Source organism: Marmota monax, unplaced genomic scaffold (genome assembly GCF_021218885.2).
Source record: "Marmota monax isolate L192 unplaced genomic scaffold, Marmota_monax_Labrador192_F-V1.1 WCK01_AAM20220418_F8-fsc00057, whole genome shotgun sequence".
Classification (NCBI taxonomy): Eukaryota; Metazoa; Chordata; class Mammalia; order Rodentia; family Sciuridae; genus Marmota; species Marmota monax.
Genome location: NW_026693933.1, coordinates 2,551,277 through 2,566,086, shown reverse-complemented (window position 1 = coordinate 2,566,086; position 14,810 = coordinate 2,551,277). Strand labels below are relative to the sequence as shown.

Here is a 14,810-nt window from a genome sequence, read left to right as displayed (position 1 = left end):
AAGCTTTCTGGCCTTTGTATCATTTATCATGTTATCTAAAATAGTAACCATTGCCAACCAATATCTATTGTAGCTTGTTTGTTTATAAAGTCACCCTGTGTAAGAGGATGTCTCCCTTGTTATCTGCCCTTGTTCCCTTGAATTGAGGTATTAATATATGTTTTTCAGTCCCTTATGCTTACTTCTAAGACCAGATATTCTTTCAGAGGAGGGGAAATCATGCAGCACAAATTCCTTGTTTTTTGACATCCTTTCCTGTTTCCAAATACAGATACAGATTTTTCTCATTTTAGGATGTTATTTATTTTACATTATTTCTTTAAAATGTTTAATGTTTGAAAGATGTTTTAATGGTTGTTTATAAAGTTGGATCTTTATAGGATTAGATAATCAATCTAGTTAGTAAATATTTATTAATTATATATAGTATGAACATAGTATTTTATTTGAGGTTAGAACACAACTTGGGAGAATTATCTTTTGGTACATTTTAGTGGAAAAAATAACTTGGGTAAATATGCAAAACTAATAAAAATATTACTAAGGAATTTTGAGGAAAATTATAACAACATGAATTGCTGATGTGTGGTTAAGTAGATGACTTCATAAGCGACCCTGTTACAGTTGGATCTTAGAAAGCAATCTAAATTAGATAATTAATTGGAAGCCATTTTTCTGGAGGTGTTAATAGTGATCAAACCAGTATTGCTAAGAAAGTGAATTCTTTATAGTACAGGTTTGAGAATTGCAGTTAGAAGGGTGGATGAGGTTGATTATGTGTGGTCTTTTGAATGCTAAGATGAAATCCTGAAAATAATATGGTTTAAAATAGTTGTTCTAGTGATCTTAGAGCAGTAGCCAGGGGCAAATAGAAGCCATTCTACTAAATCTAGGTATAGAATGCTATATATGGAGGTTTAGCATGTTTGGAGTACCACTGATGAACTGGTGAGAGTGTCACAATAGAAAACTTGTAGGATGTGGTAACTGTTGGGTGAGTTGTACAAGATCAAAACAGTTTTGCTAATTCAAAGGAACATTGTTTATGAGACCACTTTTTCAACTTTATTAAGCTGTAGAATTGATATTGTAAATAATGTTGTAAAAAATAAAGTATGATAGTTTGATAAGTTCCAGATCTAGAAATTTTATACAATAATTAATTGCTTGGGCCTCAGACCAGATGTCTGGTGCTTTTGGCTGCCCTCATTTTACCCCATTTGTAATCTTGTGTTGCATACTCTGGTTTGGGGGTTTGGGTTTTTACTAATTTTTTACTATTTCTAATTTCAGTTTCTGCTCAGCAAAGTATCAATTCTGTTCCCAGGGTCTTGTTTCTGTTTTATCCATCCCAGGTTGATTCTTTTTTCCTAATTAGCTCATTTGACGGAAACTTATTGAGCAACTATTGTATTGTCAGGTCCTGTGCTAGACTTGGAGATTAAAGGAAACTAAAACTGTTGTATGATGATAGCTAATCAGTAAATCCAAGTACATTTTCACTAGTATTGTGTTATCTTGATTTTTTTTGAGGCAGTTGTTTCAAAGGAGCATGGGGGAAATGCTTTTCATTTGGAGAGGACTGTTTTGTTTTTCTCAAACCCTATCAATAGGTGATTACTTTTCTTTCAGAAAATTTCAGAAATTGAGGAATACTGAACATTTCTTTTTATCGCCACTAGGGGACAGTATGTCACCACTACAATTTTTTTCTCTCATATCAATTGTGTGTGTGTGTGTGTGTGTGTGTGTGTGTATACTGATATGAGAGAAATTTTTTAATATTAGTAGTATTACTGTTGTAAGATCATTAACAAGCTTGGTTGGAAGTTTATAAAGTCTGCCACTTAAGATTTGTGTACACTGCACATTTATGAATAAGGTTACATATGTACAGATATAGCTGCAAATATTTAATTTATTTAGTGTCTTTGAAATTTTGTAACATTTAGAGAAAAAAATCCACATGGGTTTACCAAAACAAGATCACAAACTGATATTAGTATTGAACAGTAAGCAATTTGAATTTCAGAATTTTGTAACTCATGGAAATTGAATTAGGTGTTAGGTGTGGAATTTGCTTAAACAATGCAATGTTTACCCTTCCAGAAGGATTGTGTAATCTCCTGAAACATCTGAAGTCTAAATATATACACATACATTTTAACTTTATAGTTCTTTTAACAGAATGCATTGTGTTCTATAAGAGTGATGTCTATGGAGGATGATTATTTCTAAAAATTTCCTTTCAAGTGTCTATAAGGATTTGAAGAACAATGGCATCATAGTTCTTCCTACTATTGTTTTAGACAGAATTCTATAAAATCTACATAAATTGGATTTTAACAGCCTAATTCCACTTCTTTAAGTACTTAACATTTGCATAAGACAGTGACAAGATTTAATATTTAAAATATACTTTAAAATATAAATGCTCCCTCTGGGAATAGTTTCTTCAAAACTTGTCTTTTGAGAAAATTAAAAGGGACCGTTACTAAGGAGCTGTGAAAACACAAGTATCATAGAATATCAACAACTGGTATATTTATTTGTAGACTGTGACTTATTGGTAATTTACTTCTGGAACTGTAGCTGTTACTGGTCCAAACATCATGGAGGAAGCTGCAGAGGAGGTTAAAAAAAAAAAAATAGCTGCTATTGAGGTATTGCTGTCATTCCCAAACTCCTGTCAAATTAAAGGACCTCTACTTTCCTTGCTTTGCTTAAAGTTTGATAAAGGATTAGAAGTCCCCTGAGAATTGCTACATTCAGACTACACTGCTTTGCTAAAGATAACAGATACAGTCAACATAAAGACATCAATTTACAATAAAGTCATGATAAAAACATATGAAAGACCAAAGTACTATATAGGATTCCACTGACAAAACAGAATCACTATGACTACATTTAGAAGTATCCTATTTGTTTAAGACATAACTGAACTTAGAATTTTCTTTTGTTTATCTTTCATCTAACCTTGTATATTTCATCCTAATCTTGAACTTCATCTTGAAATTGTGTAGGAGATAGAAACTTTTAGTTAGTATTTCTCTAGGTAAGACTCTTAGTAAACTCTAACCCTGAATAACTTAGTTTGAGGATCTAGAACATTAAAAATAGCATTTTATGTTTTTTTTTTCTTTTTGGTACTTTTCCTAATATTCTTAAAATCCAACTTTTAAGAAACTTTTTAAGGTCTCAGTGAACTATTGGTAGATGCTGAATAAAATTAAGTACAAATCTTTAGTTACTTTCAGCTTGACTTCCACAGTATTTTTCATAACATTTCATGCAATATAAGGTTAAGACTTATAGATTTTTAATATGATTCTTTTGGGGGCCTTTTACTGAAGATTAGAAATTTTAAGAAAATAAATATTTCTTTTTATAGATTTTGAACATATTTCTGAAGAGAAATGCTCTCTGGAAATTTGGAAAATGTTTTATATTTTTTATTTTATATGCTAAAACCAATTGAATTCCTGAGCCCAAACAACTTTAAAACTAAATTTAAAATGATTTGTTTTTCTCATGAGAAGCATAAAATAAATTCATTATGGAGATTTTTTAAATATAGCAAAGCACAAAGAAAAAAATGTCATAAAATTCATCATCCAGAAATATTTCTTTTAGCATTTGATATTTTTTCTTTTGCATATTTTCAGAAAACTGACTACTTACAGAGAATGCTTTATTCCCTTTTAAGCTCGTGTCTATTTTTGCTATAATATAGTTGTAACCAAGAAAAAGAGTTAATGCTGTATTTTCAGTTATAAGTTAAATTTTTATTATTGTATGAGAGGATAGAGTTTTGAATTTTTGAAATTAAAAAATATTGACATTATTAGGAAGTGAACAGGATGATTAAACAAGTAATGATAGTCATGACAATAATTTAAACTTAAGAAAAAAATGCATACCTTAGTACATCTTATAGCATTAAATAGCCTCCTGTTGTTGTTGTTGTTGTTTTTAATTTTATTCAACAAATACATTCTTTTGCTTTTTGTGTGTGAATACATAAACAGTGGTATGCAGTCTCTACAGTTTATGCTCTTCATAGCTAATGAACTGAAATTGAGAGAAACCTGAACCCTGGAAATTAAAGTTGCTGAAGTATCAAAGTGAATAAACTGCTGGTAAATTTAATTTGGGTAGCTTTTATTTACTTTTTAACACATTTCTTGAAATGCTTGTGATACTGATGTGCCACTATAAGAATGATTATGATACAAATTCAGTATGTCTTCTGTCCTTTGACTCAGGCTTTTTGTTATTATTGTTGTTTTTAACCTGTCTTTGGGAGCACTAATACTCTCTGACTCTGTCTGTGTCTTGTTAAACCTGTCCAGATAATTCTTAATTTCAAGTCTCATTTTTTACAATTTAGAAATATTCCTTATTATAGACTCTATGTTCAAAATGTTAATTTTCCCTTTTCATCAACATTTTTATTTCTTCTTCTGTTCTTTAGCATGTGAATTACAGTTGTTTTGAAACCCTTGCATATTGATTCCAGAATGAATATCATTTCTGGATATGTTTAAATTGATTATTCATTTTCTCTTAATTATGGGTTCCTTTTTCCCCTGTCTCTTTGCCTGCTGCTTGTTTGCTTGTTTAGTAGTGTTTTGTTCCATGCCACACTTTAGTAAGAAAACATAAACACTCTAGATTGTTTTAGCTTCCAGTAAAGAATATAAAAATTTGTTCCTGCAGGCAATTGTATTACTCGGAGATCACCTTGATCTGTGGAAGTTGTTACTTTCTTGGGGCAAGTCCACTTCAGTTTTTCCTTTATTCCTAAGCCAAGGTCATGGCCTTTCAGAGATCTCAACTGGAAGCTGTAGGTGTACACCAAGGTCTCTTCATTCTAGCTAAACTCAAATCTAATCTCTTCTTTCTCAGCCCAGTGCAGCTTTGAATTCTCTGCTCAATTCTCCAGCCTCTCAGCCATTGTTCTCTGCAAGTCTTCATTTGAGTCTTTAACTGGACATGGAGTTAGGAGCTGAGCAAGGACTAAAGGAGGATTTTTAGCAAATTATTAGGACTTTTGTGCAACTGCTTCCTGTCAGGGATATTACTTGCACATTGAACAAATTCAGCCCATCTTGCCAACTCAAAATTGTAATCTATCTTTTATGCTCAAAGGCATTTCCTATTCTCTCTCTGGTCTCTTTTCTTTGTTTTTTGGAAAAATGATCTCAATAAATCATTTGTTGTGAATGTTAGCTACTAGGCTTTTCTTTCAAGGATTATAGACCAGGCTTTTGTTACTATGCAAGAACTCAATCAGTAATTTTTCAGATGTAATAGTTGTGTATGTTAATCAGCTTCTCTATCATAGTTGAAGTCAGTACACCCTATAAAAATAATATTCATTACTTGTTAATATTGAATATTTAGTAGGTGTGAGTGCTTCACTATGTGTCTCATCTAATTCATCACACACACACACACACACACAAAACAGCTGTGAGGTAGGTAATACTATTATCCTAATTTTAGATGAATATGTGGTGTCAGTCAGCTTTCTGTCCCTGTAACAAAGATCCAAGATAAACATCTTAGAGGAGGAAAGGTTGGTTTATCAAGACTCCCAGTTTCAGTCCATGATGTCTGTGGTGACATATTACCTCATGTAATATGAGAAGCACTTGGTAGAGAAGGCTTGATCACCTTGTGGCAGCCAGTTAGCAGAGAGGAAAAGAAGCAGTGGCCAAGGTCCCACTGTCACCCCCAATGTCCTAACTTCCTTCTCTCAAGCCCAGACTCATGAAGGTTCCGCCACCTCCCAATAGCTAAGCCTTTATCACATGGGCTTTTGGAGGACATTTAAGATCCAAACCAAAATACAGAGAGCTAATACAACAATAATTTTCTCAAAGTCCACTTAAAATTGTCAAACTTGGTGTATGAATGCCAGCATTTTATCTGTTTCATAATCTATTAAAGGAATATCCTATTTTATTCAAGGAACATACAAATGAGCAAGTGCACACAAATAACCTTTGTAATGTGAGTTTTATAATTCTAACACATAACCATTTCTACTATCAAGAAAAAGTTACTTTTTTAAAAAAGAATATTTTAGATTTACAGAAAAACTAAGATGATATAGAGTTTCTGTGAACCCTGTACCTGGTTTCCCCTATAATGCCAATGAACCAACATTGGTATATTATTATCAACAGTTCTTAATTTATTCAGATTTTCTTTGTTTCATCTACTGGGTTTTTTTAATTTAGTGTACCACCTTACTTTTAATTTGCTCCTTAGGCTGTTGGCCAGGATAGTTTTTCAGACTTTTTGGTGATCTTGAACAGTGTTTTAGCTTTTATTTAAAATATATTAAGTACATATGAATATATTAAATATATTATATACATATGAATATATTAAATACATATGAATTGTATGTATTAATGGGATTCAGTGTGATATTTCTGTACACAAGTGTAGCATGCATTGGTCAGTCAACTTGCCCTTTTCTACTCCCCCCTCCTATACACACTTTCTATATCTAATAGTCATTATTCTGCTTTCAGATTAGCTTTTTTCAGCTTCCACATTGACAGTTTTTAGGAGTACTTGTTGAGGGTGTGAGAAGCACCCTCTGGAATCTATCTGATGTTTTTCTCATAGTCTGGGGCTAAGGTTGACTGGAGCAAGACTATCAAAGAAAATGTCATTTTCATATATCAAGAGTGCATATTACCAATATAACTGTTCATTGCTCATACTGACCTAATTTTCTTAGTTTAATATTAAACACTTTTATTCTAAAATATTTGGAACTCACCAAGAAGTATGTTTTATATGTTCTCATTTTTCAATCATGTATCCTCTGCTCCCCACCATCCTCAAGGATTCAAACAACTTATATTTTGCATATCCATTTGCAGCAATACATACTTTTCAAAAAACAACTTTTGAAGTATGATTCACATATAATTTACCCGTTAAAAGCAGGAAATCTAATGGTTTTTAATTTGTTTAGAGATGTACAACCATCACCAAAATCAGGATTAGAACATTATCATCACCCAAGAAAGAAACTTCATAACTAATGGTAGTTATTCCCTATTTCTCTCACTTCCCACATAAGCTTTCCCTCTACCCGTAAGCCTGCTCAGTTATATATCTGAGTTTTTGTCTCTATGTATTTATCTATTCTGGGTTATTTTATAAATCACTCTTACCTAACTGTAATTATATAGTCTTTGACCAACATCTTCCTCTTTTCCCTACTCTATAACCACCCAAGCCTCTGGTTAAAACTTTTATACTGAGTATTTCTGTGAGATCATATAATATTTGTCTTTAAGTACCTGGTTTATTTCATTTAACATTATGTTCTCTAGGTTCATCCATGTTGTTGGAAATGACAGGAATTCATTCTTTCTACTATTCTATCATGTAAATATAAGGCATTTTCTTTTCCATTCATTCACTGAGGGACTCTTAGTCTGATTTTGTATTTTGGTGATTCTGAATATTGCTATAATGAACATAGAACAGTAGATGTCTGTTCAAGATAATGATTTTATTTCCTTAGGATATATAGCTAGTAGTTGGACTATTGGAAGTCAGTTCTATTTTTAATATTTTGAGGAACCTCCATACTGTTTTTCATAATGGCTGTACTAATTTACCTTCCCACAAACAGTGTGAAAGGGTCTCCTGTACTTCACTTCTTTGCCCACATTTGTTTTTCTTTTGCCTTTTTGATAATAGCCCTTCTATCTGGAATGAGATGACATCTCAATGTGGTTTTGGTTTGCCTTTAATAGGTATATGAGCAAAATGCTTAACTTCACCAGTCATTAGAAAAATGCTTTTTTAAGAGAAACATTTGACTTTGCATTTTTCTATGTTATCAAGAGAAGGAGTTTTAAGATGAGTTTAACAATTTATAAATTATGCATCTTTGTGCATAATAGAATTTTCTGAGTATGTGTGTGTGTTACCATGTTGTCCAATCAATTTTTAAATTCCCAGATTTTTAAGGAGAAAATAATAATCGAATGAGTTCAGGCAAAACGGAAAAACAATCAGTGGAATGGCATAGAGTCTTCTCACTGAATCTTTCAAAATAAAGCCTATAAAAATTGCAGAAATAAATTAATCTTTAATAGAACATCTTAAGTTATTAACTAAAATGTGTGTTATAGAGCTGTCTAAATGAGCAGATAAGATTTATTCTGTTATAGAAATATGATTTTGCTAATACCCAGATTTTAAACACTTAATTTCTTCATTTGTTATTGTGCTGCTTTCATAATGACAAGTATAAACTGGTTTCAAAAGAGCTATAGAAATAGACTTTTTTTTTAATTAGAGTTTTGTAGTTACACATAGTAGTTGGGTTCTTTCCAACAAACTCATACATGCATGGAATTTGATTCCCCTTTTCCTCCCTCTTCCCTTCTCCTTATTCGACTAGACTTCCTTTTGCTCATATTTATTTATATTTGATTGGTTCTTTTTACTTGTGCGTAACAGTGAAATTCCCTGTGGTATATTTATGTGCACATAACATGATGTTTTAAAGAACTTTAAAGATTTATCCCCTTTCCCATCCCTCCTTTCTGCTTCTCAATTTTCTTTTTCTACACTGCTGATCTTCCCTATATCTTTATAATGTCCTATCCTTCCCTCCCCCTTTCCTTTATTTTTTAATCTAGTTTCCTCATATGAGAGAATACATTTAACCTTTAAGTTGATTTTGGCTTATTTCACTTAACATAATATTCTTCATTTCCATCCATTTACTGGCAGGTGCCATAATTTCATTCATCTTTATGGCTGAGTAGAACTCCATTGTGTGTGTGTGTGTGTGTGTGTGTGTGTATGTATATGTATGTATCACAATTTCTTAATCTATTCATCTGTTCATGGGGACCTGGTTTGAATCCATAATTTAGCTACTGTAAATTGTGAAACTATAAACATTGAGGTGTGCGTATCTCTATAATGTGCCAATCTTAGATCTTTTAGGAAAATACCAAGGAATGAGATATCTGGGTCATATGGTTGTTCCATCCCTAGTGTTTTGAGGAATCTCCATACTGATTACCAGAGTGGTTATACTCATCTGCAGTTCCACTAACAATGTACAAGTGTTCCTTTTTCTCCACAACCTTGCTAGCATTTATTATTGTTTATATTCTTGATCGTTCCCAAAGAGGAAAGCTTAATTATTATTATCTGTGTTATCAATTTAATAAATGAGACTAGAGAGTAAATGTGAATTATAGACCCTCCCACACTGTAGTTAATTGATCAAATATAACAAATACATGCCAATAGGTTGCATTTCGTTCGGGTTCAGAATACTTTTTTGTATGTTTATGAATGATGTGACATGGATGATATCTACTTCAATATATGCATGTAATATTTTAAGACCAAACATTCTTAACTTTACAATGATTTGTTTATATGTGATTTAGGACTTGTGATATTCTGGAAACCAGAAAAATATTTTAAATCCAATATTGAAATGTCACATAAAAACAAATTGCAAGAAACAAAATAACCCACTGTTCAGCCACTGTGGGTCTTCACAGTTCTACTCAGGGATGAATTGATGGATTTTTTTTTTTTTACACTACTGGGGATTGAAGCTAGGGCCTTGCATGTGTTAGGCAAGGACTTGACCACTGAGCTACATCCCCAGTCAGCGACTGGGGAAATTGATGGGACCGAACAGCTCAAGCAGAGGTGACCTCTCACCATCATCCTCATAGATAAAGAACCCAGAGCCAGAGTTGGTGGAGGCATGGTCCTGGTGGTGAGGCTTCAAGAAATAATTTTTCTCAGTGCTATTGCCAGGCTTCAAGCTAAATATGCAAATAGGAGTAAACATAGTAAGAAACAGCAGTCAATGTCAACATATGAGTTAAACTGAAAGAGCGATGATATCTCTATCATAGTCAGAGCCTTCTTTGCTTTGGATTTCTCATAATTTATGGAGTGCAACCATGTGTTAGGCATTGAGCTAAAGTGTTCCATATTCAGAGATAAAATGAAAAATTCTTTACATTACACAATCATCATCTGGTGGAATAAGTGGCCAACTAAAAAGACTTAAAATGCAGTATGCTAGAGGAATTTGCAGCTGTGGAAACAGTCACCTCACCCAAACTGGGCTGTAGGATAAGAGGCAGAAAAGATTTTAGGAGTCAGAGATACCTGAATTGAACCACAAAGAGTAATTAGGTTAGCCAAGCTAAGGGGGTTGCTAGAAAGCTTTTATGGCAAAAGAATCAGCTGGTGCAGAGGGATGCAAGCTCAGAAAAATCGTTTGTGTTGGCAGTTTTAAATAGTCCTATGTGGCTTAGAGAATGGAATGATTTAAAGTTGTGGCAAGAAGTTGAAAGGATAATAGATGTTTCATTAGCAGATAGAGGAATTAGACTTTTTCCTGAGGCTAAAAGTTAGCCTTCAAGGGATTTTAGGTGGGAGAGTAATGTAATTTTAAAATTTAAAATCACTTAAAATACATTTTAAAATAAGTATTTTGACTGCTTCATGAGAATGGGGATAGAAGACGGCCCATCTCCAGAGAGACTGTTATGAGACTGTTCCTGTAACTGAGGACAGAGTTGTTCTGCTGGCAGTGGTAGTTGGAGTGTCGTCCTCCTTAATACCATATCCTTATGAGCAAAGAGGAAAAAAGTGGTAGGAAGTAGATGCAATAGATGGTAAGGATCTATTGGATGTTGGGTTAGGGTATTAAGGATGACACCAGAGTTCATAGATGGACTACCATATCCATACCTGTTTAAAAAATACATAACAGTTCATAAGGTAGAGATCTTAAAGTTACTAGTTTTGTCTCCACTTTCCCTTTTCATTCACATTATAATCTTCATACATTCAGGAAGCCTAAATAGTTAGAATAAACAGATTTTCACAAGCAATATAATTTCAATGGTAAAACCACATCTTGGCAACTTGTGAGATAATTTCATGATTTTTCCTGATCCTTACTTCACAAACAACAGGTTTTTCCCCACGCCAGTACTCACAGACAGTTCATAACCAAGTTGGAGAACACTCAGAAATAAGAGAAGGAAACACTTGCATCATTGAGGAAATATTCACACTTCAGTGGAGAGCCAAAATTGGTCAGAAATTGGATTAGGCGAAAATAATCTTGTTTCTGTTAGCATTTGAAATTGTATCAGTATTTTTCTTTATATCTTTAGCAGATATATATTGTCTGTAATGAAAAGCAATTGCAAAAGCACTTCCCCTTTATTTAGGGGACTGAGTTTATGCCAGTTAGCAAAGTTCAGGGTTATAAATTCCAAGTCCATACAGCAGCAGATCTTGCAAAGTGGCTCCTTATCACATTTAATGTATGTCATGTTTTTTGTACTGAAATAATTATTGTTTTACTTATTTTCAGGATGAGCAGAAGCTACAGGAGAGTTTAAGGCAAGGTGCCATCATTATTGCTGCCTTAATTAAAGAAAGAAATTCTGCACTCATTGGCCAGCTGCTGGTAGCATGAAGATGACAGGATATTAGGCCTCCAAAAATATTTGCTTAATTTGTTTAAGTATCTGTGTTGTGTTTTATCCCCTTCCCTTCTCCCCCTTATATGTGATAGAATATTTTCTATATCTTGTGATTTATAGTATGTGATGCTTTGATTCTAAAAGTGGATAAGAGTTGCTCTCTGTGAAATTGTGCGTGTCAAATATAAATTGCCTGAACCAGGAAAGAGTACATGGTAGAAAATAACAAAGGCTGAAAGGTCAAGTTGAAATAATGAACCTTCTAGGAATGAGAATTTAGAAAGCTTCAGTGATTATCTTAATTCTGTTTATTAATCATACTATATTGAAGCTGATAAATAAGTCTTTAGACTTCTCAATTTATTAAAATTGTCTTTTCACCATTTGATATTTTTCTTTTTTGTGTTATATTGATATTTTTCACACCTTCAGAACAAAGGCAGGGGTGTGTGTGTGACAGGAAATAGAACTGTTTCAGTTTTCTTCACTATTTGCCTTCCGTTCCTCTATATCTCTAAAGGAGAGGCAATCTCCTCCTGCTTTTCTATTATTTTTAAATTTTGTAACCTCTTTGGTTTATGAAATGTAATTTTGATTTACATTTTTTAAATGAATCTCATTTTTCTGAGTACATTTAAATGTCTGGAAGGTTTCATAGAAGTTCAGTGTTTTTAGTCATTCCTGGTTGGCAGCCTTTTGCAAAGCACATCATAGAGTCAAATTAGTTACTCTTTCAATTCAGATATTGCCTCCTTGTTAAACAAAGTTCTTATTCTTTCTAATTTCTATTGACATATAGGTCTTGAATATTAATATCTTTCTTTACACTGAATAATTATGTGCATATAATCATTAAAATGCCTTTTATTTTATACATATATTTATTTTTAAAAAATAGATCAGATCATACCAGTTCTTAGGTTGCATGTGGAAATTATACAACTTGCATGAATTATTTTCAGCTAAAGATAGACAAAAAGATAAAATATCAACCTTGTGAAATTTCTTTTTTCCCTGTATTCCTCAAGTATCAGTATAGTAACTGAATTTATATTTTACATTTAAATAATCATGAGTAGATTATAATGGGCATGGAATAATTATTGTAATTCATTCTCCTAAATGAAAAGGATTGTTTGAATGTAGGTTGGATCTATTTGCCTGGTCTCACCACTTTTCCTTTCTCTAGGGATGTTAGGAGACACAAATCAGTTAACTCACACTGTTTAGAGTGAAGTATGTGGGCAATGTGTAGGTTTGGCTAGAACATCTGTGTCCCTTTGGAGGTGATAACTGTGATGAGAGGAGCAGCAGCAGCAAAGGGCCACACCCTGTGCCTGTTGAAGTCTTCAGAGAACATGTTTTAAGACCTTGAAAATGCTCAGAAAGGCAGAAGGGGGGAAGCATTACCTGTGTCTGCAGTACAGCATAGTCACCTTACTGTCCAAGGTGCTAGCTCTGGCAACATAGATCTCAACAAAGGGACTATGATATCAGGCACAGATTTATCTGGCGCAGTCTGTGATCCACAACATTGAAAATTAAAAAGAGCGAGACCCACCCACCTCCCATTTTCACCCCCCTCTGCTTTCACTGTTCAGATGAGAAAGTTGGGGTTCAGGCATCTTAATTACCTTGCCCAATGTCATGGGGCTCCATTGTAAAGGAGGCAGGGCTTAAACTCAGAATGACATACATTTTAACTTATATCCAAGCATAACAATGACTCCTGGCAAAGACTTCCAAAAGAGAGGTTGTGACATGTACATCAGAATGTCAGAATCTTGGAGTGAGCATCTAGGAATAGACAAAACTGGGAGACTCCTCTGACCAATAACCAGATGGAAGTCCTGGGGCTTCTGGCTTCCAAGCCACCTTTCCAGTATATGGTAGGCAGGAGTTAAGGGATAGAGAGACTTATTGGCTAATATGTAAAGATAAATTATTTTATTGATTGTTAAGAGATAAACAAGTAACATTGCAGTTATGTTTTTATCAATGCTTTATAAATTTAATTACTGTAATTAAAACCTGTCCAGTTTCTATTTTCCAAGACTGCTTAAAAAAAGAATAGTAGTTATGCCTTAGGATTGCTTTAATTGCTTCTAGTTGTGGGAAGTTTTGTGGAAAGACTTTTATTTGTAAATGTATGCTACTTAGTTAAATGAAATTCACTTTCTTAGGAATTCAAGCCAGAGCAATACCATCTTGTATTGGAAAGAGGTAGTAGGTTTCTTCCTCCCCATTAATGTGTTCAATTTAGAGGTAATGCAAGTATACCCATCTACAGGTAAAAGTCAGACTTCTACATCCCGTCAGAGCCATTGTTATTGCAGCCATTTTAAGCATTTTTGCATTGGTTTAACAGTAAAATTCTTTTTTGATTCTACTATATTGTCACTGTGAAATTTTACTTCACATATATAAGTAATCATCATTTAAAGATAAAATTGTAGAACATTTTCTATTAAAAATGTGTAAATTTCATTCTGTTCTAATGTTGAAACTAATTGTGGATTTATGGAAGGATAAATGATAACATTTTAACTGAACCATTAGAACCCATTTGGAAGAAAGACTGAAGTCATTTTAAAACTTCATTTTGGAAATAAGTAGAATAAATGAAAAAAAAAATTTTACTTTGCTAGCATGACTTTAGAAGTGGCTATGTAGATGGTGGTGGTTAGCATTGTACCATTTTGTATACATTCTTATACATGTTAGTTTAAAAACTGAAAAATGTATGCATATTTTTAATATGAAAAGTAAAAAAAAAACTAATAAAGATTCTAAATATGTTCTCTCTTCAAAACAACACAGAAATAATTGACAAATTATTTATATTTTTAAATCTAATGACATTTGCTCATTTTTAATGTGTACATATTTATTCAAATTTAGTCACAACAAATATCATGCTCTCAAAAATACAGTAGTGTTTGGAAAGCTAGAATTTGGAGTCCCAATCTACTGTTCTGTTAAAAAATAGTTTAAAATTGTAAAATAATAAAAAATTATAAACCAGAAGTGTAAGTTAGATCTCTTTCTTCTTTCCGTCATTTTTATCATGTTTCCTAGCAGCTATATTTTAGTGGCTACTAAATATACAAGAGTTATATTTGAGCTCAGGAGAAAAGAGTACTGTACTCACTTCATGACATCTTTGGTGAGTGTTATTGTTCAGAAGCACTCTTGTCCTCCCCTTTCCTTCCTCTGGAGGATTATGTGATTACCTCTTGACTTTGGGATTCATTGTGAGAACTGTTTTGACCCATG

The 14,810-nt window shown here is 33.0% G+C and overlaps 1 protein-coding gene across 5 annotated transcripts in view; it reads left to right on the top strand.

Annotated features, from left to right (window-relative positions):
* The window catches only part of Crppa (CDP-L-ribitol pyrophosphorylase A), a 332,294-nt gene extending 317,727 nt beyond the window's left edge, over positions 1 to 14,567 (top strand). For all 5 annotated transcript variants that reach the window (XM_046463642.2, XM_046463640.2, XM_046463641.2 and 2 more), the window contains one exon: positions 11,423 to 14,567. In XM_046463642.2, coding sequence (XP_046319598.1) covers positions 11,423 to 11,527 — 105 coding nt within the window. In that variant the 3' untranslated portion in view covers positions 11,528 to 14,567. The remainder of the gene's footprint in view (positions 1 to 11,422) is intronic.
* The last annotated feature ends 243 nt before the right edge of the window (positions 14,568 to 14,810 follow it).